Source organism: Actinia tenebrosa, unplaced genomic scaffold, assembly GCF_029948245.1.
Source record: "Actinia tenebrosa isolate PJP-AT-01 unplaced genomic scaffold, QUT_ActTen_1.0 PGA_scaffold13__45_contigs__length_12533684, whole genome shotgun sequence".
NCBI classification, from domain to species: domain Eukaryota; kingdom Metazoa; phylum Cnidaria; class Anthozoa; order Actiniaria; family Actiniidae; genus Actinia; species Actinia tenebrosa.
The window spans coordinates 2,790,534-2,816,631 of record NW_028292573.1 but is presented as its reverse complement, the minus strand read 5'-3'; the positions used below and the strand labels follow the sequence as shown (position 1 = coordinate 2,816,631).

At 36.6% G+C, this 26,098-nt stretch overlaps 1 protein-coding gene across 1 annotated transcript; it reads left to right on the top strand.

The window, feature by feature from the left end:
* Window positions 1-1,240: 1,240 nt before the first annotated feature.
* On the top strand, window positions 1,241-26,098 carry LOC116300844 (complement C3). The gene is made up of 41 exons (XM_031709802.2): window positions 1,241-1,395; window positions 2,501-2,667; window positions 3,435-3,460; window positions 3,662-3,839; window positions 4,641-4,693; window positions 4,786-4,803; window positions 5,714-5,765; window positions 5,892-5,971; window positions 6,199-6,241; window positions 6,568-6,652; window positions 6,983-7,085; window positions 7,968-8,204; window positions 9,147-9,362; window positions 9,454-9,570; window positions 10,049-10,114; window positions 10,837-11,031; window positions 11,493-11,648; window positions 11,771-11,845; window positions 12,329-12,380; window positions 12,579-12,620; window positions 12,847-13,011; window positions 13,359-13,503; window positions 13,901-14,183; window positions 15,039-15,254; window positions 15,402-15,453; window positions 15,633-15,707; window positions 15,793-15,888; window positions 16,327-16,518; window positions 16,746-16,827; window positions 17,291-17,447; window positions 17,865-17,939; window positions 18,158-18,329; window positions 19,234-19,400; window positions 20,394-20,531; window positions 21,089-21,154; window positions 21,355-21,761; window positions 22,686-22,773; window positions 23,122-23,196; window positions 24,173-24,365; window positions 24,820-24,897; window positions 25,401-26,098. Exons 1-41 carry the CDS (start codon window positions 1,292-1,294, stop codon window positions 25,712-25,714), a joined length of 5,301 nt encoding a protein of 1,766 aa, XP_031565662.2. The 5' UTR covers window positions 1,241-1,291; the 3' UTR covers window positions 25,715-26,098.

Genomic DNA, 26,098 nt, shown 5'->3' with positions numbered 1-26,098 from the left:
GCTTGGTTGCATGTTGTTGGTTTGACCGGGAGTTTAAGTAGGAAGATACGAATTGATTGTTCATATTTTGAACAGTTTCCTACTGGTTGTGATCATTTTCCAAATCTTGAGTTTTGACATTTCTCTTTCACTTTGTGAAGCTGCATGCGCGCTCAAAATGTTAATTATCTGGTTGGGACTGGATGAGAAAATTAGGAAATTGAAATATTTTCCCGGTGTTCACGCCACCATAGGGGCTCTGTATTTCAGAAATATTTTGCAATTATCATTCAAATATTTGGAAAAAAAGGGATAACAATTGCGTATGTGAATAGAGGCTTTGGCAGCCATGACAGGAAGCAGGGAGGAACAATTGAATCTGGCGTAATCTGATTTACTCAAGAAGGAGTTCAGTTTCACGTTTTGGTGCAAAGCCCTCCATTTGACTGGAGTCTCATTCTCGACTTTGGGGAGCCTTTTTTCTTAAATAAAATAGCTTGTTATCATTCATTGCACACGATTAAATTGTGTTTATGGAAAGTTCCCCTCATATTTGATGTACGCGAACCAAATCGAATGATAGAGGGACCCCCTACTAACTTCAAAAGAAACCAGTGAATACTTAAAAAAGGAAACAAGCAAAAACCATCCCGATCCGATCCTCTCTTCCATTCACTAATGGTTGATCCCGTGAGAGCCTTTGCATGTCCCAATTTTGAGCTGGAAATGCTATTTGTGGGATATTTTCCGTGCTACAGAGGAATTGTATCGCATATTCAAATTATAACATAGCGGTCGTATTGTATAAACAAGATGGCGGCGGATACACCTATGGTTGTTGGCTCTAATATTGAAACGACAATAACAAGAAATATTAGTACATTTACGTACTTTAAAAAAATGCGTAAGATAAAACCATATCTTCAGAAATACGTAAGTATGAAAAGTTTTGTAAAAATGAAATGAAATAAATGTGTTAACTTGGTGATAGTTCATTTCATAAGAACCACGTGCATTTAGGTATTATTGGATGATTATTCCATATTATTTTTGAAAAACTCGTTAGGTTAAGTACCGGCTCTGGGAACGAGGAAGTCGTTCTAGTAGCGCGACAAGACGTGACGATAAGTTCAAACAGAACCCTATTTAATGTATATTTTGCATGGTATCTTGCCAGAAAATGCGATCTAACAAACAGAAACATGATACATAAGTCCAACTGTCTGTAACTTATAGAACAGCCAATTAGCTGGTACGTCAATTGACCTTCAGTGAACAATTAAGAACGAAAGCTAATCAGCCCCTCCAAGCCATGATAACGCAGTTCAAAGAAAACGCAATGTTCACCGACAGCAAAATGTTGTTGACGTTGTTGACGATTGCGCTGCTTATGGTAGGCTGCTCTTCAAAGCCAAGGTAATATAATGGTGTTAAACATAATAATTAGTTATTGTTTTTTACCTATTTAGAAGTTTTAGCAAAGTCTTTTTTGTCGAGGATGCGTGGCTGTTATGAGATATTTCTTATAAGCAAAGAATATGGCAAACGTATGAATCGAGTAAAGCATAGCCAAATGTTTGGCACTTTGTTCAGAACATTTAATTCGTGCAGATTACGATATCTATGTGTAAAGCAGATTAAGCTATGCTATAATATAATTCTACGTAGAACATCAGTGTAAATTAGTGCCACATTCATTTCGTTAAACGGAAGAGAAAATTTGTTTCCTAACTTGAAATTACCAGACGTTTTGGAATCGATCTCTGAAATGTTGATTATTTAGAGCTTATAGTTCCATCACTTATATGATCAACCACTTAAGCATTCTAGAACGATCCAGGCCAAAGAAAAAAATAAAGATCAGTCTAGGAGAGTATCGAGTTTGCCTGGTGAGAAATGTTTACTTTGAGGCACGGACAGCTTTCACAATAAATCGGTCAAGAGCGGACATTTAAGATACGGATAATGTTATTGCAAATAAAAAATGTTATGTTAAGCAGAATCAGGGGCTGACAGAAGTTATTTTGAAGTCAAAATTATTAAGAACGAGAGGAGAGAGGAGGACAATACTAGAAAAATGGACGACAGAGCGAAGAAATGAAAAGAAAGTTCTGAGTCTCAGATCGAATTCGAACCAACGATCTTCTGTAAAGTAAAGAAAAAAGGGAAATAATAAAAGGAAAGAGTAATGCAAAAAATGGGGAAAATGGAAAAGAATGGAAAAAGTGAAAAAGGAAGGAAAAGAAGGTAAAAAAGTTAAAATAGGTAGAAAGAGAAGAAGATGCAAAATATTACCGACTGAATCAATCTCTTCACCATCTGGACCGCAATACATTATTTGTATGCTTCAAGCTAGCGAGGTGTGCCATTTGAAGAAATCGCACTCAAATTTGCACGAATTAGTACGTTTAGTAAATCGTAGACCTACTATTCCTTTGTTCAATTGTTTTGGTTAACTTTTTCATGGATATATATATGATACGCAGTCTAATAAAGGTTTTTATTTTATGTTTAATTTTAGTTATGTCATAACAGCTCCCAACATATTCTATGTTGGCGTTCCTCAACCAATCCATGTGGCACTGTTTGATGTCAAATGGTCGCATACCATCGAACTGGAATTACGTGTTTTCCTATCATATGGGGAGACTAAGGTGATAGCTTCGCAACGTGACAGGATTTCCGCAGGTAATTTGTACTGAATGATCAAGGCCCTGTTTTCGTTGAGTTCTTTAGCTAAAACTTGTGTGCGACGGCGTTTTGAGACAAGTTCCATAAGGGTGTTACACGGCGCAATTTAGCCTTGGTGAAAATGTCGTCGTGAGTGGAAAGTTTCACGAAGAGTACAACTGCTTTCTACTAATGCAACCAAAACTTTTGTCGCGAGCAAGTTAATCTTAGGACAAAATTGCGCTGCGTAACCACACCCCCTTTAAACTTGTCTCGCAGCGCCGTTGCACACAAGTTTCAGCTAAAAGTTTCAACATGTAACAAGAACTTTAGAGGAACTTTTTAAAAGAGGGGAACCATCGTAGGGATTTTTTGGGGGGCGCCATCAGTGAAAACAGGCTCCAGACTGACTGACTGCACAAAAAAGAATTCGAGTAGTACAGCACTTTCAATTTACGCAGTAAATTTGAAAGGAATAAGATATAATTCCTGGAAAAAAAAAGAATTACGTAAGAAAACAATTGCTGGTATGCATGCATACCAACAAATGTTTTTACACGAAATTTCTAATTTTGGATTTTTTTTTTTTTTTTTGTCGTGTGGGATTGTAACACCCATGGAACCCTCGAAATTACATGATAAAAATTCATTGAGAAGAAATTCTCTAAAGAATCTATGCATTTTATCAGTAGAGTAAAGCGCACAAATGGCTTCCATAAAAATGTGAGAAATGTATCCTAACAATTTCCAGAACAATTATGATTTTTCTAATTCTACTTTTACAGATAATGGAAAACTTTTTTCCTTGACGGTAAGTAAACTGTTAGTTTGAGGGCCACAGGTTTGTTAGCATATTGCTATTTAGTGCTACCCTCGGTAAATAAAGAGTTTATTTATTATTATTATTTATGTTTACTTTCGAAATATATTCAATATAAGATACTTATATAGGACAATAAAGGTAAATTAGTTGTTTTTTTGTTTTTTTTTCATCAAATGATTCCTAAAATAGGTTGGTCCAGAAGTTTCAAAATTCCAATCCTCGCAGGATAGAGGTTTTGTTTACCTCTTATCGAGGATCAAAGGTCCAGAACTTCATATCTCCAAAAACACGAAAGTTAATGTGAGCTACAGTGATGGAGTAATCTTAATACAGACCGACAAACCGATCTATACACCCAAGCAAACAGGCAAGTGGACTGGTCGGCTTTATCGTGAGCAAAAAATCCCATCGAGGTTTTTTTCTTTTAAGTTCATCATACTATGAAAGCAATGAAAATACATCATACTATGAAAGCAATGAAAATACATCATACTATGAAAGCAATGAAAATACATCATACTATGAAAGCAATGAATATTCATCACGATATACTAGAAGTAAAATAAGCAAATAGAAAAAATAGAATTCACAACTAATTTAGCCATCAGATTGCGCGTAAGTTTGCCTTTTTATGGTAAAAAACGTGCAGACAACGAGAACATGGAAAGGTGTGAAAAAAAGGCATATTTTATATTGAAAGAATAAATTGGCCGTCCCCATTTTTCACAGAACTTGTAAAGAAAAACAACCAGATTATTAAGTAGCATTTTTGAACAATTTTTGAAATTAGAAATATAAAATATTATTGACCAACACGTGTAGACAGGCAGTCTTCGCGTTACGTGAAATTCTATTCCAATTATGGACAGAATATGTAATTTCGATTTGATCCCATCGTCAGATTTTTCCCTCTTTAAATTTTGGGATTAAAAAGTACTGTCAAAAATTAAAATAAAAAAATGGGATCCCCGACTTTTTTTAGAGCTATATGAGATTAAAGAAGTTTTTATGATGCTTTTCTCATCAAATATCACTAACAGCACACGCACCAAAGACACACGCAGAAAGGATGCGCGCGAACAATGCCCATGGACGTCCTTAATACAAATTTAGCAAATGTGCCTTTATAGTGCACTTGATATGACAATAAGTTTGACTTTTTTAATAGTGAAAATACGGGTTGTTCCTCTTGGATTCGACTTGATGCCAAGTGCAAAAAAGGTAAGAAAAATTTCTAATTTAGAGAAAAATTCGTTTTGAAAGCTAATTAAAGCAATTAAGCTGAATCAACAACTTTCTTTTATTTCCTATAGATTAACCTTGTTGTAAAGGTGAGTAAAAAATGTAGAGTATGTATCCTTTAGCCGTTTTACCAATATGGCAGCCGTGATAAACATTATGGGATGTAATGATAAAAGGGTAAATTTTATACCGTGAAAAGATGAAAAAACTTACTGACGTTTACGACGCTAGTCCTTCGTCGGAGTAAAAGAGAAAGAGGTGGTAGGAAGGAGTGTAATTATGGGGTTATATAATTATGGGATGCTGAGGGGAAATTTTTTTCAAAATTTTATAGACTGCACAGCGGTAACTTTGGGTGTAACTTTAATTTACACTTTTCAGTGAGAAGCAAATACACCTAAAAAAGCAATTGAATATTTGCTGGTAGTTAAAACATGTACAATAGACCCCTTGGATTGAATTCCTACGGAAATTGTTCTGGGGTAAAAAAAATAGGCATCATTGTCTTTTCTCCCAGAACGATTCCTCTCCGGACCCAGTGCGCGCAAGGGGTCCTTATGCAAAACACCAAGACTTGAATGGATTTTCAAATGATTAAAACTGCAACCCCACGACTCTATGCTTTATAAATTTTCTACGCTCGTTTGCCCTCTCGGTATCTCATAATTCAAGATGGCCCCGTATCAGTAAAAAGGTATATTTTCTGCAGCCCCAGAAACATGATCGTCACTTTTGCTGGATTACTATGGTCATATTTTCAAAACCTTTGTCAAAATGCTTTTTCCCTTATGAGATACTTCCGATTGCAAGTTTCAAAGCAATTCAGTAAAGTTTGTTTGCCACCCAGCAGTACCTTCCCCAAGGGACCTTTATCGCTTAATTGATTCGTTATCAAAGTCATATCAGTATGTGACTGCTTGTCGCAAATGGCATATTGAATCTATTCTATAAACTCCCTCCCCTTCTTTTCAATTGCTTCCATATTTTGATTTTTTCAAGAATCCTCATGGCATTGGAGTAAGGCAGTGGGAAAGTCTGAATACCACCTTGGGTACGTATTGCACTACAATAACCTAAAACTACATCATGGTTGATCATATTCCATCATATGATCTCATAGCTATCATAATACAAAGTAAAAATCATCGTTGACAAAAGTAGCATCTAATATTGACAGGTTTTATAAGCAAGAACATCGACATTGGCAGTTATGCGTTGGCTGGTATCTGGACAATAGAAGCTTATTATGGTCATCAGGTATGCCAGTTCGTATTACTTTTATGTGTCTAACAGCTACCTCTTCAAATATATTTTTTTATGTCCTACTTTACCTTTGAATTGTTTTAAGAAAAACCGGGTGCAAAACAATTAGAGCTGTTTCTGTGATAGCTTTCTGCGCATGCGTTGCTCGGTGGTCTTCCTAGCCTGCGTGCAGCCGAACACAACACTGACGCCAAACACTAACCATTTTGTATTTGATACAGTTTCTCTACAATGCATCTTCGAGGTTTGAAGTACGCGAATACGGTAAGTATCCAAATATATTTGTTATTACAGAATAATTTGTAGGTTGTGCTTCCTATTGCATTATAATCACGCTACTCATGAGACTGATCGTAGTCATTTTTTAACTAAAATTTGAGACTAAACAAATTATGTTGATGAGATCCACCTGAATATGATTCAAGAGCAACGGTTACGATTAGTTCATACTCGTAAAACTTAGCATGCTGAAAATTGATTAAGACAACAATTCGAGGCTTTTCCTAGTGTACCATCGCCATTAATTCGAGGTTAAATCGCAATGCATTCTGTGTTCTGATTTAACTTGCGCCGTCTATATTTTTGTGCAGTTCTTCCAAGGTTTTCAGTCAAGATCAGCAATCCACTCTACATCTTACCCACCCTGGACTCTTTCAAAGTAAAAGGAACGGCTAAGTATGTTATATCAATAAATATGGTTTCTATACTTAGCTAACTTCAGACTGCATTTTTTTTTTTATTCGCGCCCGTCGCATTAATTACAGTACCTCTTTCTGGAGTTATTTTTTTCTGCATTGGTGTCAAATAACAAAAAATAATCCTCATTATTTTCTCTTTTTCATACCATCAACATAGCGACTATAGCTTTGTTCTCTATTTTTTCGAGCGATTGGAAAACGTTCTAAATATATATGGTCTGGAAAAATGATAACTCCTAAGAAAAATACGTGAGTATCTTCTTATGGGCTCCTGTTATTACTCATTGTGTTGATATGTTTGATACAGATATACCTATGGAAAACCTGTGCAAGGAACAGCTACTGTGAGACTGAGTATCGCGGGAAATCCACAGGAAAAGGCAATGTCTCTGTCGACGTCCAAAATAAAGGTAAAAGCAATTCCTATTGTACATGGCGATGAACATTTTTTAAGTTATTATAACTCAATTTCACCTAGAAAGATAGGTATATTTGACATGGGTATCCACTTATTTCAAAACATTTCTCCTACTGAATATTGAATAGAACGCGATATTGCTGGCTTGGAGTCAAAATGAAACATAAAGGGAATTAGGCCTAGGGCAAACGTCGAACTTTCCATGCACCGAACTTAATCACATCAAAGAATGCCGCCTCATTATCATCTGATATCCATTGTTTTTAATTATAAAATAACAGTTATGAATGTCGCGTTCTGATTGGTTTGGAGCGCGTGCTTTATGAGAGCACATTGCACGCGCGCGCACTTTCCGTTGCGTCATTCCTACTATTATTGTAATTTGTATTTTATAAAACAAATTAAAAACTTGCTTGCTGTGCTGTGTGCAGTCATAAAGCACTTGGGGGTTGGCAGAACACTACTCGAGAAGTGTCGAGAAGCACTCCGCTACGCGTCGTGCTTCTCCTAACACTTCTCTCGTGTTCTGCCAACCCCCGCGTGCTTTATGACAGCACACAGCACGCGCGCGCGTTTTCTATTTCTTCATGAGTTCGGTGCATGGAAAGTTCGACGTTTGCCCTAGGCCTTAGCTACATAAAACATTGATAGATGGTTGCACTAGCTAAATAATAGGTTTACAATTAGCTTGCAAACATGTCACAACATGTAATGTACTAAACAATTTTTTTTTTAAATTATGAAACTCAAATTGACTCACCAACCTTTAAAAATAATTTTATATTTTCCTTAGCTTTCGACCGACACGGTCATCCTCAGAGGAATTAAAATACGTTACATTTTTTTAAAGTTCTGGTGTTGTATTTTTTTAAAGCTGGTTAATGGAGAGTTTGAGCACCCAATAAAAATGGACAGAATTAAAACCAAATTACGCGAGAAGTGGTTTCCTGAAGGTTATCGCCTTCATATCGAGGCTGATGTGACAGAGAAGTCGACAGGTAAAACAGAGAGAGCAGTGGAGAGGTCTGTCTACTTCGTGACGACACCGTACCTTATTGAATACGTCAACACAGCGCGATATTTTAAACCAGGATTACCATTTTCAATAGTGGTATGTAACGATATACACCTATTTCAAAAAACGTTGTTGGTCGGATATCTGAAATCTGGAATCTGAGAACAATTAGCACGCTCCGAATAGTTCACCTTCATTATTGCGTCATTTACTACAACTAGCAGAATCCATTGCACACTTTCATTTGTTCAGTTAATTACTACCAACTGTCTTACTATTCCCATGAGGAAATACAAAGTAGAATAAAAATTCGCGACGCATATCGTTAGTGGTAGCAAAATGTGCAAATGGGCTATCGTATTATATTCACCACGTAATGTCCTTTTAAATTGGAATATAAAGCATGACCTTCGAGTTAGCAATGAAATTTTTCTTATTTTAGCCAAATAAGCATAAATCTCAAAAATTCTGTATAATCTAAGATTGCCCATCTCAGTTCTCAGATCGAGAACGTTTTTTGAACTGGTTGTACGCCTATTTCAAAAAACGTTGTCGGTCGGGAATCTATATAAGATGGCGATCTGAGACTATACGGAATTTTTGAGCTTTAATGTTTTCTGGCTAAAATACTAAAAATCAAACTAAAAAATAATACTTTATATTCCAATCTAAAAAGACCGGCTACTTTGTTTGGCATTGAATATATCACGTTTTGCAGCGTGCTATATACTACTCGGTCTCAGATTTCACATTTCACATCTCCGACCGACGACATTTTGAAATATATACTAAGAAGCGTACTGCGTCCACAGTAATTTAAGGGAACGTCATATCAATAGAAAATAATTAGCCTCTATAAAAATATTCAGTGGCAGACCCTTGAGAGGATTTGATCATAGGTTATAAGTTGCCTAATGGAAGGACTACCCATCTAAGCTATCAACCCCCTTCATATCTTTTTATCCTTTACTTTTATCTATTACTTTCTCTCGCTTTTTGTTCTGTTTCATTAATTCACTTTACTTTCTTTTGTAACAGGTAATAGTAAAGTTCACTAATGGGCAAGTTGCGCGAAAAATTCCAATGAAGGTTTTGGTTGAAGCCTTCAAAACTGATGGGAGGAAGATCAATGCATCAGACCCGAAACAAATTCAAGGCAGTGGATTCAATTGGAATAGAGCAAACACTGATGATAATGGTAGAGCAGAATTCGTTATTAATATTGCACGACAAGTCAAAGAGCTCCAAATCAAGGTATCTATGGATTTAAGAATTCCTAAAAAACATTGTCTTTGTTCCCACAAGCAAGATATCTTACTAGATTATTTGCTGTGTATCAAAATAGGTAAAAACAAACTTGCAGAATATACCTAAAGAACAGAATGCTTTCAAGGAACTGGTGATGGATGCATCTGAATCCCACGAGCTGATGAAATTAAGGCAGACAAATAAACCAGCTAGGGTACGTAATGCTGTGGTGCAAAAGGTTCCTGATCAATGGCATCAATAGAGAGTTTAAGATTCTCGTTTACGGCAAACGTGAAACGTCAGTTGACCATTAAAAAATTCTTTAAAATTAGTGAAAAGGAATCGCAAAAATCTCCAAGTAGTAGATAAACAAAAGAATACTTGTCTTTGTCGAGAAGGTTTGCAAAAGGTAAAGTGAAATGTAGGGAAACGATGAAAGCGGGGTCACGTTTGCAGTTTGCGGGAAGCAAAAACGGGAATCTTAATCTGCCTAATATAAATCTTTCGACTTGTACAATATTTCTTTTTTTTTTTTTTTTTTAATTTTTATTTTTATATATTTCTTCTTTTTGTAAGATAACATTTTTTGACTTATTTTCTTTTCATTTACTTTCCTTGCATATTTATTGGGCCTTCCTTCAGTTCTTTTATAAGCTGTGATCAAAAACAAAACTTGATATTTATTTTTTTAGGTCGGAACTAACGCCGTCTGTGATGCCGTACTTACCAGCAAAACTGTAGACCAGCTTACTTACTTTGTGAGTATTAAATTAAATCAATACGAAATTGACAAGAAGTACCTGTTTAAAAGCTCTTATAATGCACCACCCTTGTCGTCCTACTGCGCGACGTAAAATGAAAAATCGACCGCCGATAACTGATGTGTTCGCATACTTTGAAGCATGGGCTCGTGTACGTGAAATCGTCACATTTCTATTCAAAGCTAGCTGTTTTACCAAATTAAGCTTGCAAAAGCTAGTTTGGCAGTAAAAAACCGTGTATGGTATGTATGCTAATACATTAAATGTAGTCAAACTTTAGCGCCTCGCGCTGTAATACAGGGTTAACTTTGTTGAACGTTAGAAGAACCCTAGTTGTCCAGAGACTAGTATTGTTTCTATGGTATCTCAACTATGGAAAAGTCTTTGGTTAGTATGCGAAGTTATAGATAAGGGCAAATCAAAATTCATCTTCGTGAAAGACCAAAAATTAAATGGCCAAAGGAAGCTTCCAGATGTCGAACAGAAAAACATGGCGGCCATGTTGGTGCCGTTAACAATGGATGCTAATAAGAAAAATTTTGTTAAATGGCACCAACGCTCCCCCGAGAGGCTACGATGACGTAACGTGCTATCGAAGAATTGCTACCCAATCATTAAAAAAATTCTACATTCTATCTTGTTCAATGAAGTCCAAAAGCCATACTCTATTTCGCAGCATATGACCACGACTCATGTTTCTGCGCACTTGTTGTTTTTAGGTAATATCTCGTGGGCAAATAATTTACAGTGCAACGATCAAAAAGCTCCTAGGTATCATCACTACTATTTCTTTCAAAGTCACATCACCGATGTCTCCATCTTCTCGTTTGTTTGCTTACTACGTCAGCAAGGAGACAGGAAGAGTCGTCTCTGATAGCATCCTCTTGGAAGTCGAACATAAATTCCCAAATCCTGTAAGTTTACACATTAATTCATGTAATAATAACTATAACCCATCTAACTACCATCATTTGGACTGTCCTTTTGAATTGCTTATACGATATGTAAGCTTAGATATAGAGTACACAAACACTACGAGCATGCACTACTCAGTTTGCACTATTTAGCACTAAATATACTGAGCACTAGAGTGACCACAGTAAATCCGTGAAACTTTAGTAATACTAAATAGCACAATTTCATGCAAATTCCATTATTTTCTATTGTTTAACTAGCACTGTTTTGAACTATTTAGTAATTAGTGTTTCACGGATTTACTGTAGTCATTCTAATTAAAAAATAGGGGATTCGCATAATTTAGCACTATGTACTATTTAGGTTGCATTCTTTTAGTGTTGGTACTTTAGTAGGAATTTTAATTGTAATCATTTAGTCGTGTGACATAATTATGACACAAGTGTAATTTATTATGCAGATATTTTTGAAGGACTCGGACAGAAGGAACGAGGAACCTCCTTCAATGCCGTACAACATCAAGATCGTGGGTACTGTGGGAACCAAAGTGGGTCTCCTTGGAGTCGACCAAAGTGTTTATCTTTTGAGTAAAAGTAACATACTCACTGCAGATAGTGTAAGTATCTTGAAAGCGTCCCCACCCCTTGCCCTCTCTGTAATCGAATTTGGCCAGAGCAAATGAAAATATTTTCTAAACAAAATATGCGATTTTGAGATCAACGAGTCTATTTATTGTAGGTGTTTAAAAAGCAAGAAGAGCTTGACCTTGGCTGTGGTGCCGGAAGTGGAAGAAACTCCGAAGACATGTTTAGGGTACGTTAAATAATGATTTCTATTTAAAATGACTAAAATAAGGCATGAATATTTGATTTTTAATCTATTTATTTGTAAACTATATACGACCGAGATGAAAATCCTAAGTCGAAATGAAAACGTCAGACCTCGTGAATTGAAGTTATTACTAACAAGGTCCCATATAAAAACAAGCCAAACACAAAAGAAACGAAAAGCATTCACAACACATACATTACAAGTCAACTTGATTATGCATGCTTGAGGATCCTAAAGCTTACAATTGATGGTTTTCACGGCGGTCATGTTGGAGGAACTTAACACAAGAGTTGTCAATGAATTTTATTCTCCAATATGGCCGCCGTGTCTTTTGTTATTTAATTCTCTTGGGAATGGTTGAAAACCATCAATAGCTGAATGCTATTTTATTCAAGTGAATGAAATAACAAATGAGCGGGATGGAAAGTTCACATCTCTAAAACTTATCTTTCGTTTTGCTTTTAGAATGCTGGAATGGTGGTACTGTCGAGTGATATAGAGGTATCCGGAGAGCAAAGTAAGCATGAATTGAAAATTTATTTTGGATCAGAATTAGTAATGGGATAGACAATGACCACTAGACTAATGAGAGAGAATCTATCGCATTCCTTCCCTCATCTTCAATATTTTAGATCGGAGTAATTCCGTCTTATCTACAAACATACATTCAAATCGGTTTATTAACTTTTCTCGTTTTTATCTATTTCAAATGTAGAATGCAAAGGGGAGCACAAAAGGGAAAGAAGATCAATAGAAGGTTAGAAAACTTTCAGTTCTAAGGTGACGTGATCTCTTGTTTGGGCGAAGTAGGACATTTTGGCTTTTTCAAATAGCAAAATGAATAATAATACTAAAGAGAATGGAGCATTAATCTTGAATGGAAGACCATTCCGGCCAAAAAGGATCTATAAAAACCCCAAGTATGGCCATTGAACCAAACACAGACAGACAAATCCGTAACATATGCCTTATTTTTTATCTAGAGCACCGCGACTTTTGTTGCAGCCTTGGGAACAAAACAGACACGATAAAAAGAAGCTGCTTCAGACGGCTAAAAGACTTAGACGTAGGGATTTACAATGCAAAGCAGCGCTATGACTGCAGGAAGACTTTCTGGATGTGCTGCATACACAAGTTTGGAAGAAATGGTAATGAAACTCTAAAAACCTCTAAGCTCGCTTTTGCGTACCACTTTTAAATCTACTTTAATTATTCGTGGTTATTTAGTGGTTAGAGCGTCCAACTAGATTACTGAAGGTCGTGGGTTCAAATCCCATCTGGAACTCAGCTATATCTAAGTTCTTTCTCTTTCAACACTCGTCATCCATCCATCCATCCATCCATCCATCCATCCATCCATCCATCCATCCATCCATCCATCCATCCATCCGTCCGTCCGTCCGTCCGTCCGTCCGTCCGTCCGTCCGTCCGTCCATTCCATTATCATATGTATCCCCAATATTTGTTCTTACTTTATTCCATTTGAACGTATCAGAATCAGGTATTTTCGCACGAGCAAGAAGTGGCGTAGACCTAGAAGCACTGGATTTTGGAGACGAACAACAAGAAGACGATGCTTTAAACATCCAAACTCGCCAATACTTTCCAGAAACTTGGATCAACAAAGAATTAACAATAAGGTGATCAACGCTCTTTGGGTGGAATACATACTAATCATTATTTAACTCAAATGAATGCTGCTGTTAGGTTCACTTATCGGCAAGGCTGAAAGTGAGTCGGTATGGAATCTCGTTGAGAGGTAAAGGGCACTATATAAAACGTGTGCCTTCTTCAAATAAATGAGAAAAGTTAAATTGGCAACTTTTTAAAACGTACAACGCCATGGTACAAATGTCATAGATATTAGTACTTAGAAGTACTTCCCTAACACGGAAAGCCAATGAATTAGAAAAATAGGTCTGCTGATTTTTAGTAAATTAGTATTTAAAGGCAGCAATATGGTATCCATTTTTTGGAGATAAAGGGAAAAAAAATGCTTGTCTTAATTAAACACTACTCTTTTTCATTCTTTATCAGTCAACATGAAAGAAACGGAGAGTGTAGAGCATTACTAAGTCAAGAGCTTCAGCATAAATGTGGTTCAGCGGTCTTACCTGTTTCTTTACCGGATACCATGACAACATGGGTGGTGCAGGCGATAGGAGTGTCCAGTTCGGCTGGTTTTGGTATCGCTAAGCCACTACACATCACAACCTTCAAACCTTTCTTCATCTATCTTTCCATGCCATATTCTGTACAAAGAGGAGAGGAAATCACTATCCTGGCCACTCTCTTTAACTACAAGAATTATGATGTTTCGGTAATTATATATCTTTATTACTTTATTACTTTTATTTAAATTTAGCATTCTTTCGTAGCTCGTTCGTTTTTTTTTTTTTTTGTTTTTTTTTTGTTTTTGTTTTTGTTTTTTTTTGTTGGTTACTTAGCTCACGAAAGGTGAGCTTACAAAGATAATGACGTGAATAATTTTCCAAGGTGTTTAAAGAAGGTCTCTATCATTGCAAGCTCACCGCTCGTCTCGCTTTGATGCAAAGGCACAGCTAGCTTTCAAGATGACGTAGGAAACTTTAAAAGGGACTATTCTGTCGCAAAACAATATATTAACGGGAAACTCAGGAAGATCTTTTAACGAGATCGAAACAATGGTGTTGTTAAATTTTAAAAAATGATGTGTGTATATATATATTCCATATTTTCAGAATCTTTAAATATAACGGTTTTCAACCAAAGGTATATACACCTAATTGAAAAAACGTAGTCGGGTTCGAGAAGGTCATATCATCGAAGCTAAGACCGAAAGGATTTTGGGTACTCCGAAATGTGTATTATATTTGCAATGGACATGTAAAAATGCACAGTAGAGCGAAGTCGGTCGACCTAGATTAACAACATGCCAAAGCCATGATGCATAAAATGTGCACAGGAAGGGAAAACTGCAATACCCATGAAATTAGCATAATTGTTTGTCTTCCCATGCTCACCTTCGGTCTCAGCTTTGATGTGACAACCTTTTTTTGAACCTGACAACGTTTTTTCAGTTAGGTATATATGATTGACAGTAGTTTCCTGTCTTAACGCTCTTCAACAGGTGCATGTGCACCCCTAAAAAACCATCCCTTTTCATTCCGTTTCTGTTTCCCTTCATTTGTCACAGGTTCACCTATTCCTCAAAGGCGACCAAGGCTTTTGCTCAGCTGCGCAGCCTGGGAAAATGACCAAACTGACAACCTCAAAAATAAACATCCCTCCACAAGACACAGTCGCTTTCCCTATTACAATCGTTCCAATCAAATTTGGTAAAGTGCCAATCGAGGTCATAGCAGTTGGCGACATTGGAGATGACAGAGTCTTAAAAACACTGAATGTAGTTGTGAGTATATTTATGCTGATTTAGTTATAGAGTATTTATCATACGGATTTGTAGTGCCGTGACCATGATAGCATGGTAACTGTACGGTGCGCTGTGATTGGTTTAAAGGATATATTTTGATTTAATATCACTTATAATATCCTATAGCCCGAAGGTATTGAAGAAAGACTGACTCAGTCGTATGTACTGGATCCTCAAGGTATTACTACATAAACTTTTCTTTCTTTTTGAATTTTTGTTGTGTTAACAAAACATTCAGTGAAATAATCAGTAGAAGTCTTCCTCTTTGTAAAAAAAAAGGTCATCTTAGCCTAGCAAAGAGTTCTGTATAATAAATCCAGCAATCCAACTGCTTTCATTCCTTGTCACATCTTATAGAACTGCTAAAAGGAAGAAAAGAACGAGAGGAAAACCAACAAAACAAAGCTGAAAAACTTTCTTTCCAAAGTACACGTAAGTTATAAAGAGATCGACTTATTCAAGAAAACTGCAAATAATTAAGTGCGTTGACTTTTGGTCTTCTCTAATAACTATTCAGAAGCACACAAAGACTTCAAGCAGAAGAATAAAATCAAGTTGGACATACCAAAAAATGCAATCCCTGGATCAATTTCTGCCAAGGCTTACTTTACTGGTAGGTATAATGCTCTCAAAAGTGTGAGATTAAAGTTCAGCTTCTTCTTTATCTCTCAATGCGTACAGTATGATCTGCTTGTACAGGCCTACATATCTTTACTACTGTCTTTCTCATCCAGGTGATTAAGTTTCTATCATTTTCCACTGTGAGCCACCTTGTTGTTCTTGGTCTTTTTTCGTTTCTTTTCACGAACTGAAGATGTAAGGGTAAATCATTTGCTATTCAATGTCTAGGTTTAATTTCAAACTCAAAATTCAAGTTCCTGCTTTCAGTGAATAGTACTTTCCAGAATTCGCTTGGATGACCACAAAATACTTGTTTGAAGTCGACTTGATTGAAACTATTGTTTTGTGACCAATGGAATATGGAAAAGGTTTATGAGACGTACGTGCCACGACTTAGATCGGCCAAGAAATTGCTTTTTTTTCTCTTAAGGCAACATGATTGGACAGGCCCTAACTAATCTGGCCGCCGGACAAATGGTGTCTCTCCTTCAGATGCCTGATGGTTGTGGTGAACAGAACATGGTGAGAATAGCCCCTAATGTTTATATTCTACATTATCTGAAGAAAACGAACCAGATGACTCCAGAACTGGAAAAAAAGAAAGAGAAGTTCATCCAGGAAGGTATGTATGCACCTAAACAAATTAACTCGGTGGCATTCATAATTCTGATGTTCAAGACAATTTATGGTAGCATAGAAAAAGAATCTGGTTTCTTCAAATAAAACGTCTTGAAACAAAAAAACCCTTCTTTCTCCCTGGACACATCTATTGTAAGCTTCTGTCATATCTCGATCTTTTAATGAAATACAGGCATCAATTGATTTCACCAATGCGCATGTGCCTCTTAGGTTATATACATGAATTGAACTACCGCAAGAAGGATGGTTCTTTTGCACTTTTCAAAAGAGAGTATAATAAAGGAAGTACATGGTAAGTTAGGACTATTTTGAAAAATTAAAATGGCAACTAACGAACCGATCCACCAAGACAGTAACCAATCAACCGACAGACAGAACGACCGACCGACCGACCGACCGACCAACTGACTGACCAATCAACCAACCGACCGATAGGCCAGCCGGCCAACCAGCCAACCGACCGTCTGACCAGGCAAGCTGACTAACTGGTCGCTGGTATGGTCGCTGACTTCGGTTACAGTGTAAGCAAAATTTAGTGTTATATGTCAATAAAAAATAATATATATCAATAATATATCATCTATTATATCCTTTTCAGCTATTCCCATCGTAGTCCAATTTCGAAAACAATGCAATGCCGACTTTTAACCTTTTAACCCTGGTGTTGCCTATCCCATTAAACAGCTTTTGGGATTGCAGTAGACAAATGGAATGCCATGAATTGCTTGTCTTGTATAACTTGTCATATATTCTAGGTTGACAGCATTTGTCTTGAAAGTCTTCTGTCAAGCCAGCAAACTAAGTGGTGTTAATATTGACCGTAACGTCTTATGTCAATCTGCAAAGTGGCTGATTGGAAACCAGAGACAAGATGGGGCATTTGTAGAACATGCAAACATGAGATCTATTCAGGTTGGTGTTGCAACTATAATAGTCCCTTTCATAGTTTCCTGAGCCGTGGCTTTGCATTGAAGCGATACGAACGGTGAGCTTGCAAGCAATGATAGATAGCTTTTTTTAACACCTCACCGTTTGTCTCGCTTCGATGCAAAGACAGGGCTACCTTTCAAATGGCGCAGAAACTGTGAAGTAGACTATTACGTTTGTGCAATAAATTGACTGAAAAGGGTTTTATATATGGTTTATTCACATGTGGTTTCATATAATCACTTACTCTCCTACATGGTTTCATATGCATGGGAGAAACTGTGTGGATGTCGTATATTGATTATGATACTTACTTACACCAGCTCATGCTGCCCATGAACGTTTTTTTTTTTTTTTTTTTTTTTTTTTGGTTTCTAATTGGTAATCTTTTTTCCTTGCTAGGGCGGTGTGTATACAAGTGATGTGACGTTAACAGCAGCTGTGGTTATTGCACTAAAACAATGTCAGTGTGGAATGGTAAGCTTGTATGCTTAATGCAATTTTAATCTCCTATACATTTGATATTTGGACATGCAATTAAACGTCCTAATAGGCTATAGCTTTACAAACTTTTAATTGTCCTGCAGTTTACAAAAACGAGGCTACAATAACGTGCTTAGTTTAATTTTATCATTGCCTCTATGATTTCCATTTTTTATCTTAAAAATCGTTGTTAAAGTACTATTTTTTTCTAGGCCGAGGTTAATTCCGCTGTGGAGCGTGCAGTTGGTTTTATTGAGAAAAACGTTACGACTCTTGCTGATGCCTACAGTCTCGCAATAACTACATATGCTTTAGTATTAGCTAACAGTCCTGAACGATTCAGAGCCAACCAAAAATTAATACAAAAGGCAACATATAATCAAGGTGAGGCAAGTATGTTGCATTAATCCATATTTCTTAAAGATAATCAAATACTGGTATGTAGCAGAAAGGAAAAGGGGGAAGCAGGACAAAGAAAACATTTGACATAAAGAATTACATCAAAAATTGACCAGCTCAATCGCATAATCAACTCTTTCTTAAGTTTACCTTTGTCTTAAGAAGGACATTTTTTTCAATAATGAGCAATAATAATGGCAAAAAGCGCCAAAAACTAGACCTTCGTATGAGTTTTGATCCCAATTTTTGTTTTGGGTTAACCCTCAAAACCTTTCTTAAGCAGTTAGAAACTGATGTACTATGATAAAATGCCTGTTTGAAGCGGTATTTTGAATTGTACAAAGATGTTTTGTTGCATTTGTGTTAGAATGTTGCTTTGTCAGGATTTTTTATAGAAAATATATGGGAAATAAGCAAATGAAGGCGTAAACCTCATTTTTAAATAAATTTTTTGCTTTGGGTTAACACTTTGATTCCACTTTCATCGGTCATCTCCACTTCCAAACAAGTTAATCTTTCCGAATAACAAGATTTTAGCCTCGTACAACAGCCTTTCTTCAAGAAAATAGTTTTTGGCCCTCACTGCTTGAATGCGAAAAGACTTCTCTCTTAATTCACAAACGTTTTCTTACCATTTATCTCATACGTTATTTATGGCTGGACACAAAAATGAAGGGGACAACCTGGGGTGCATGTGACAACATAACCGCCATGATTGAATTTCAAAAATGATCCTATCTTGGTATCATTTATCATGTCAACCAATATGGCCGCCACATCTTTAGTCTCTTTAATCTAATGGAAAGTGATTCACACCACCAATAGGCCAAGGCAGTGAAAGTCCGTACAATATGTATTAACTAATCCTGCATTCTTGATCTATCCATAGGATCATCCAACCGATACTGGGAGACAGGCTCAAAGGCCCGTAACATCGAGACCGCTGGTTACGCACTGATGGCTCAAGTGGCCTTGAACAGATTTGAATATGCTGGTCCCATCGTAGTCTGGTTAACTAAACAGAGAAGCTTTGGAGGAGGCTTTGTGTCAACTGCGGTGAGTATACTTGTAACTTCTTTTTTTCAACATATTTCATATAAGTGTTCGTGACGTGTCAAGATAAGACGCATTGTTTGGTTTTGGTCCTCCAAACGTTTTGCAGACGCAAATGCACCTATTTTGATATAACGTTGATAATGGAAGATCTGGAACGTTTGAACTGAAACCGATAGGAATTATGGGTTGTCGCGTGCTTATGTCATTCAACAGTCATTCGCTGTTATCACGCTTTAAAACTGATAACAATAACAAAATTAACTTAGTTATTCTAAAAAACGCTTGTTGGAAAACCCAAAAAAGTCACACTTTTTAATACGCATATGTAATGTTTCAAATACGAGTTGCTGTTTTCTATTGGGGTTTCAAAATCCGAGTGGAATTTCAAATGCCGAGGCGTAGCCTAGAACTTTGAAATGGTGCGGTCGTATTTGATGGGGGCTTCAAACTACTGTACGTGGTACAAATAAGAAACCCTGGTTGGTCGATGAGCTCATGAATTATTAATGAGTAAAATATATAAACTTCACGATATTCGAAGAGGTTTCCGAGGTTCCGGTTTGCTTCATGATTAAGGTTGGCTTTTGCAATCGTCCTACAACTATTGTTGATGTGATGCCAGCGAAATGTTGATTAAATTTTGCATTTAAATCACATAAGCGCTTAAAAACCTACAATTCCTATCGGATCAACCGTGCCAGATCATTCGTTATCAACGTAACGGAAATAGATGTATATTAGTACAGAGCTATCAAGTGGATGCGCATTAACTCTGCGCATTAATTCCAAACAGAAAGAGGACAATGTAATGAACCTGTGACATGTGACCGAACACTTCAATGAAATACGATAGAAATGATGAATGTAATGAAAATAATACTAAGAATAATCTAACGATCGATATTCAAGTAGGACTTGTAGTTGTTAGCCCCAATTGAGTGTGCTAGTGAAGTGAATGCATATGTACAACGATAGTGTTTGTTTTTCTTTTAGGATACCTGTGTTGCCCTGGAATCCATCGCAAAGTATAGCGAGCAGAGACAAAAGTTCCAGCTTGACTTGAGGATAAGAATGAAGAACAAGATAATGAGGATCACCAAGAACAATGCCTTCATGCAGCAAGAAGCAGATGTAATTATATATTAGTATTAATAAATATCCAGATAATTGGAGCATTATAGTTAGTAAAGTTGGTTAATCGTAAGATGTATATACACTCAATTGAAGAATCGTTGTCGGGTTCAGAAATATAGAACATAGAAGCTGAGACCGAAATGGCACATGGGAAGTACGTTAATTAGATGCATGCTGTGACCGGCGACCCGTGGCATCATCCACTGTTTTTATTATACGCGTTTGGCATTCTAAACCGACTGGCATGGATGGCGCAAATGAATAAATTATAATATAACTATGTCATTTCCCCTGTGCCATTTCAGTCTCAGCTTTTATGTTCTATGTTTCTGAGCCCGACAAAGATTCTTCAATTGAGTGTATATGTAGATAGACGGACACTAAGAAAAATGAATATGGATTGGTGATAGATAGGTTGCAATTTCTGAGACGGATGGCCAGACGCGGGACGGGTGGACAGAAAGATGCATTGGTGTGGATGCATAGACGGATGGATGGATTATAAAACTTTCGAAATATATTAATTCAAAAAATGTTTTTAAAACTTATTTTAGCTTACAGAACAAACAGGAGACGAAGTTGGCATCCAGACTTCAGGCAGTGGTGTAGGCCAAATGCAGGCAAGTTAAATTAACTTTCAACTTAAAACTTTTGAGGTGTGAAGGAGCTCTAAGGGCTGTGTGGAACGTTTTGTTCCATTATTGTATACTACGCTGGAACGAGTTCTCCCTCATATGGGAACTGTTCTTTCATTTTTTATTATTCTATTATTATTTTATTATTTTATTTTATTTTATTTTATTTTATCTTATTTTTTCAGGTTGATATCAAGTATAACGTTCCTTACAAAGAAAACGAAAGATGCGACTTTGACGTAAAGGTGATTGCAACCGAAGAAGGTTCTGGGCGTTTCATATCTACTACTTCGTCCGCCAGGAATAACGTTCCAGCTCGTTCAAGGTCAAGGCGAGCTCTGAAGGCAAAATCCGCAAAATCAAAGAAAAGAAAGGATAAAAACCAAGCCAAAAAGGGAAAACCTGGCAAAAGCAAGAAAAATAAGAAAAGGAGGAAAAATAATCGAAAGAAAAATCAAAAGAAACATCAGAAGAAAAATCAGAGGAAGAATAAAAGAAGGAATAAAGGAAAGAGCAAAAAGAGAGAAAAAAATAATAGAAAACCTCAAAGCATTGACATACCAAAAAAACTCGTATTAAGGGTTTGCACAAAGTAAGTATGATGGATGGATGGATTATAAAACTTTAGCTTAATCTAGATGGACCAATACTTATATTTCTTACTTTACTCTAAAAAATATCGTATTATTGAGTTGCTCGGTATTGTACATGTAGACTCTTATGCAGGTCTAGCCTTTATCCGTTCAAGATAAGGTATATATTCGCAAGTACATGAGTAAATTGTGGATCAAATTGGAAACCAGTATTTGTTTACCACTATTTAACAAACATATACACCTAATTAAAAAAACGTAGTCGGGTTCGAGAAGGTCATATCATCGAAGCTAAGACCGAAAAGGATTTTGGGTACTCCGAAATGTGTATTATATTTGCATATAGACATGTAAAAATGCAAAGTAGAGCAAAGTTGGTCGACCTAGATAAACATGCCAAAGCCATGACGCATAAAATGTGCACAGGAAGGGAAAACTGCAATACGCATGAAATTAGCATAATTGTTTGTCTTCCCATGCTCCCCTTCGGTCTTAGTTTTGATGATATAACCTTTTTTTGAACCCGACAACGTTTTTTCAATTTAGGTGTATATGCTATTCACATACCACAAATAGACTAAGGTGGCAATCAACCAAACTAACTAGAAGGCGTTTTGCACTAATTGATACACTTATTAAGCGGCGAACCTCTATTGAATATCCAGTTGCCAAAATTTCCAAAAGAGAGTTTTACGCTAATTCACAACTCTATTAAGCGGCTAGCCTCTCTCTGATTGAATTTTTGGGCCACTTTACGGGTCCTAGAGGTTCCTCGACGTCTCCCGCATGCACTGAGAATGTACTGGTAAATATGATTAATGCTAATCTTCTTAATAGAAGTAAGTGTAAAATATATAGTTGTGGTACTTATGGCATATTATTACGGGGAACTGACCAATTGAATGTGCCACTTCATGAATTAGATACAGGAAGTCTGGACAAACTGGGATGGCCATAATCGAGGTTGGTCTTGTAACTGGATTTTCCGCCGACGAGGACACCTTGATCAAGGTTTGTTTATATATTCTCCTTTTATCTTAACATTGTGGTAAGATGTAGTTAGATTTCAAGATGCTAGTGAACACTTATTGTAAAAGAGTGACTGCATGAGAATCTTAAAAGACACTCCTCGTAATCCATTAATCTAGTAATAATGATCATATCTTATTCTTGACGCGCACTAACAAATGCTGAAACATTTTGGGACTAGATAGAGTAATTTTTTTTTCACAATTTTTTTTCTGCAAAGAAAAGGTTTTTTTCTTTTTGTTGCTCACCATGTTTCAAAGCGCATGCGCGTGAGCGTGCGCAGAAAACAAAGTATATTGTGAAGACTTAAAGTTCTTGAACTATTTCTAGCTGGTTGAAAAAAAGAACAACAGTATTGAAAGATATGAGTTATCAGACAGAGCAGTCGTATTCTACGTAAATCAGGTAAGGATAACGTCTTCATAGCAAAGTCGTAAAGGTTTTCGTAGGTTGGATTCATATTATGAAACTAAAATTGACTCATCAACCTTTAAAAATAATTTCATATTTTCCTTAGCTTTCGACCGACACGGTCATCCTCAGAGGAACTAAAATACGTTACATTATTAACAAAAACTACGCGATCAAACGTTGTACATATGCGCGAGCAAAAGAATCGCGCGCACATGAAAGCAAGAGCATTGAAAATCACAAAAGATTTATGTAATTTGCTGGCAGAATTCTGCCACTGTCTCTATTAAAAATAATGTTCTTTTGCCTTGATATCTCACATGCTTCCAGCCACTTTCTTTGGTTCCATCCTTGTTCTTTTTTAACGATTGAAAGTGTTATCCCAATGGATTGAGTGCCCCGTTTCATGTGCATGCTGGGCTAAGGCTGATCAGTTTCTGCTTACGTTTGATCGCGTAGTTTTTGTTAATATTGTAACGTATTTTTGTTCCTCTGAGGATGACCGTGTCGGTCGAAAGCTAAGGAAAATATAAAATTATTTTTAAAGGTTGATGAGTCAATTTTAGTCTTCATAGCAATCAAAACTTTAGTCCTAGTTGTAAACGCAACTGATGCTTTAGGGTTTTTTAGCTAAAAGCCTTGCTTTATCAGTTATAGTTTGCTTTGGTACGTGTGTTTATAAGTGTATGTCTGTCTATTTACTTGCTTGGTTCTAGATTCCTTTTACAGTCTTATAGTAGGGCATATTATTAGGACATTATAGAGGCTTTGCACCATTACGTGATGGCAGCCATGACAGGAGGCAGGAATAATCGAATCTGGTCTAGTCTAATTTACATTTAGAAATTCAGTTTCCCAAGGAAGAACGACTCTATTGTTATGCCTCATGTCATGGCAGCCATCACGTGATGGAGCAAAGCCTCTATTACATTACGTAACAACTCAATTACCTTTCTTTCAATTTTGTCAGATCGTCAATTCTCGGAGAATCTGCATTGCATTCCACTTGATTCGTATCTTCGATGTAGGAATAATTCAGCCCGTCCCTATCAAAGTCTATGACTATTACGAGCCCGATACCAAGTGCACCCTTTTCTACAACCTGGGGAGTAAAAGGAGGCCAGTTGGAAGCTGCAAGAAAGAAAAATGCAAGTGTACACAAGGTGAGACGCAAACAAGATGTAAAGAGGTGGAGGACAAGTGCCGAACAACCTAATTATAAGGGATGTTTAGAGAGGATGGGATGTCAGACTTCATATGAGGTCATGTATGTATGTGTGTGTGTTAGCCAGGCGGGGGAGGCAGGGACATATAATGTGGGAAGGATAAAAAAAGAAAGAGACGCGCGCCGTAACGTTTATAATTAAGCGTTCTTATTCTTATTTATTTATTCATTATTATTCTTATTTATCAAATAATATTATGGGCCTAATTGGAAATAATCTCACTGCTTTATTAGTTCACCCGAGTAAAGATTATTAATATTATTATTATTATTATTATTACTATTAATAATATTGGTTAAAGTATTAAGAGTGTATGGCCAAGAGTTATGAGAAAGAGGTTTTAGAAATATGGCCAACCTTTGATTGACTTTATACTTAATGAAATATATAGGCATGTGTGCTGAACCCGATCCTTACATCAATAATATCGACGATCTGATCAATGAAGTCTGCAATGTCTATAACTATGGTGAGTAAGTGCAGTATTGGGGGAAATCTCACTAAAATCTCACGGGACTTGTAATGAAATCTGTGAATAGCTTACTTGTAAACGAGGCTAAACCTGTGGAAGTGAGTCTGTAGGTTTTAAAAAAACAGAGGCATGCGTGGAATGCGAAACTGCTGGTCTATAGAGCGGGTGCAATGTTACTTCATTGCCGCCATCTTGGTTGAAGATAAAAAAGCATTCCCCATTAATGTTTCTTGTTAGATCAACGAAGATGGCGGCTGTTGCATTGTTGTTCATATCTCAAGGGATTTTGAATCACATGGCTGCACACATTCTATTGAGTTAATGGAAATAAAAAGTCAGTATATATAAAGCGCGTTTCCGGATTTATGTCAGGAAGTGGAGATGGACAATTGGTCGATGGGGTGGATAGACAGGGGGAAAGATGGACGGATGTTATATTTATTTGAAATAGTTTATATACGAAGTAAGTCTTGTAATCCACGTGACCCTTTTGTTTCCAGCATTCAAAGGCAAGGTGGTAGGAATAGACGAGAATACTGATACCAATCCAATGGCCATGACATATCAAATCAACATAACACAGATCATCAAACAAGGCAGTTCAATATTCCAAACCCAAAAGGCTTACTTATTCAATAAGCCAGGTATCTGCCACTACCCTGATTTTGAGTTTGAAGATGAGGTTTTTATCATGGGCAAAAACAAGAATGGTGTGCAGTTCCTCGACAGGGACACATTTGTGAAGACGCTGAGTCGCAGACAGCGATTCGTGAATAAGATAGCGAAGCATATCCGTCACGGGAAGTGTACGTGATTCACTTTGAGCAGAAAGGATGCCTTAAAAAAGAAATTCAGAGTAATCCCAAAGTCTATAAAATAAATTTTTTCTAGGTTTCTCTAAAAAATGATTATTATTTTAGTAAAAACTTAATATGTATCAGGGCTATCTTACGTTTTAATGCATGCAACCAATCCTATCCCATATTCTGATCGATTCGCACTTAGATATGCAACTAAATGTAGTTTTTGAAATTTTTTTGAAATTTCTAGAACCGATCATAAGTTTTATGTGTTATTATAACAAATCATGGTTTTTAAGATTACAATATTTTTGCTATGTGCCACGTGTTACTTAAAACATACACTTTTTTGTAATCCGGCATCAAATACGCTATCAAAATAAAATTGACGAAACCAG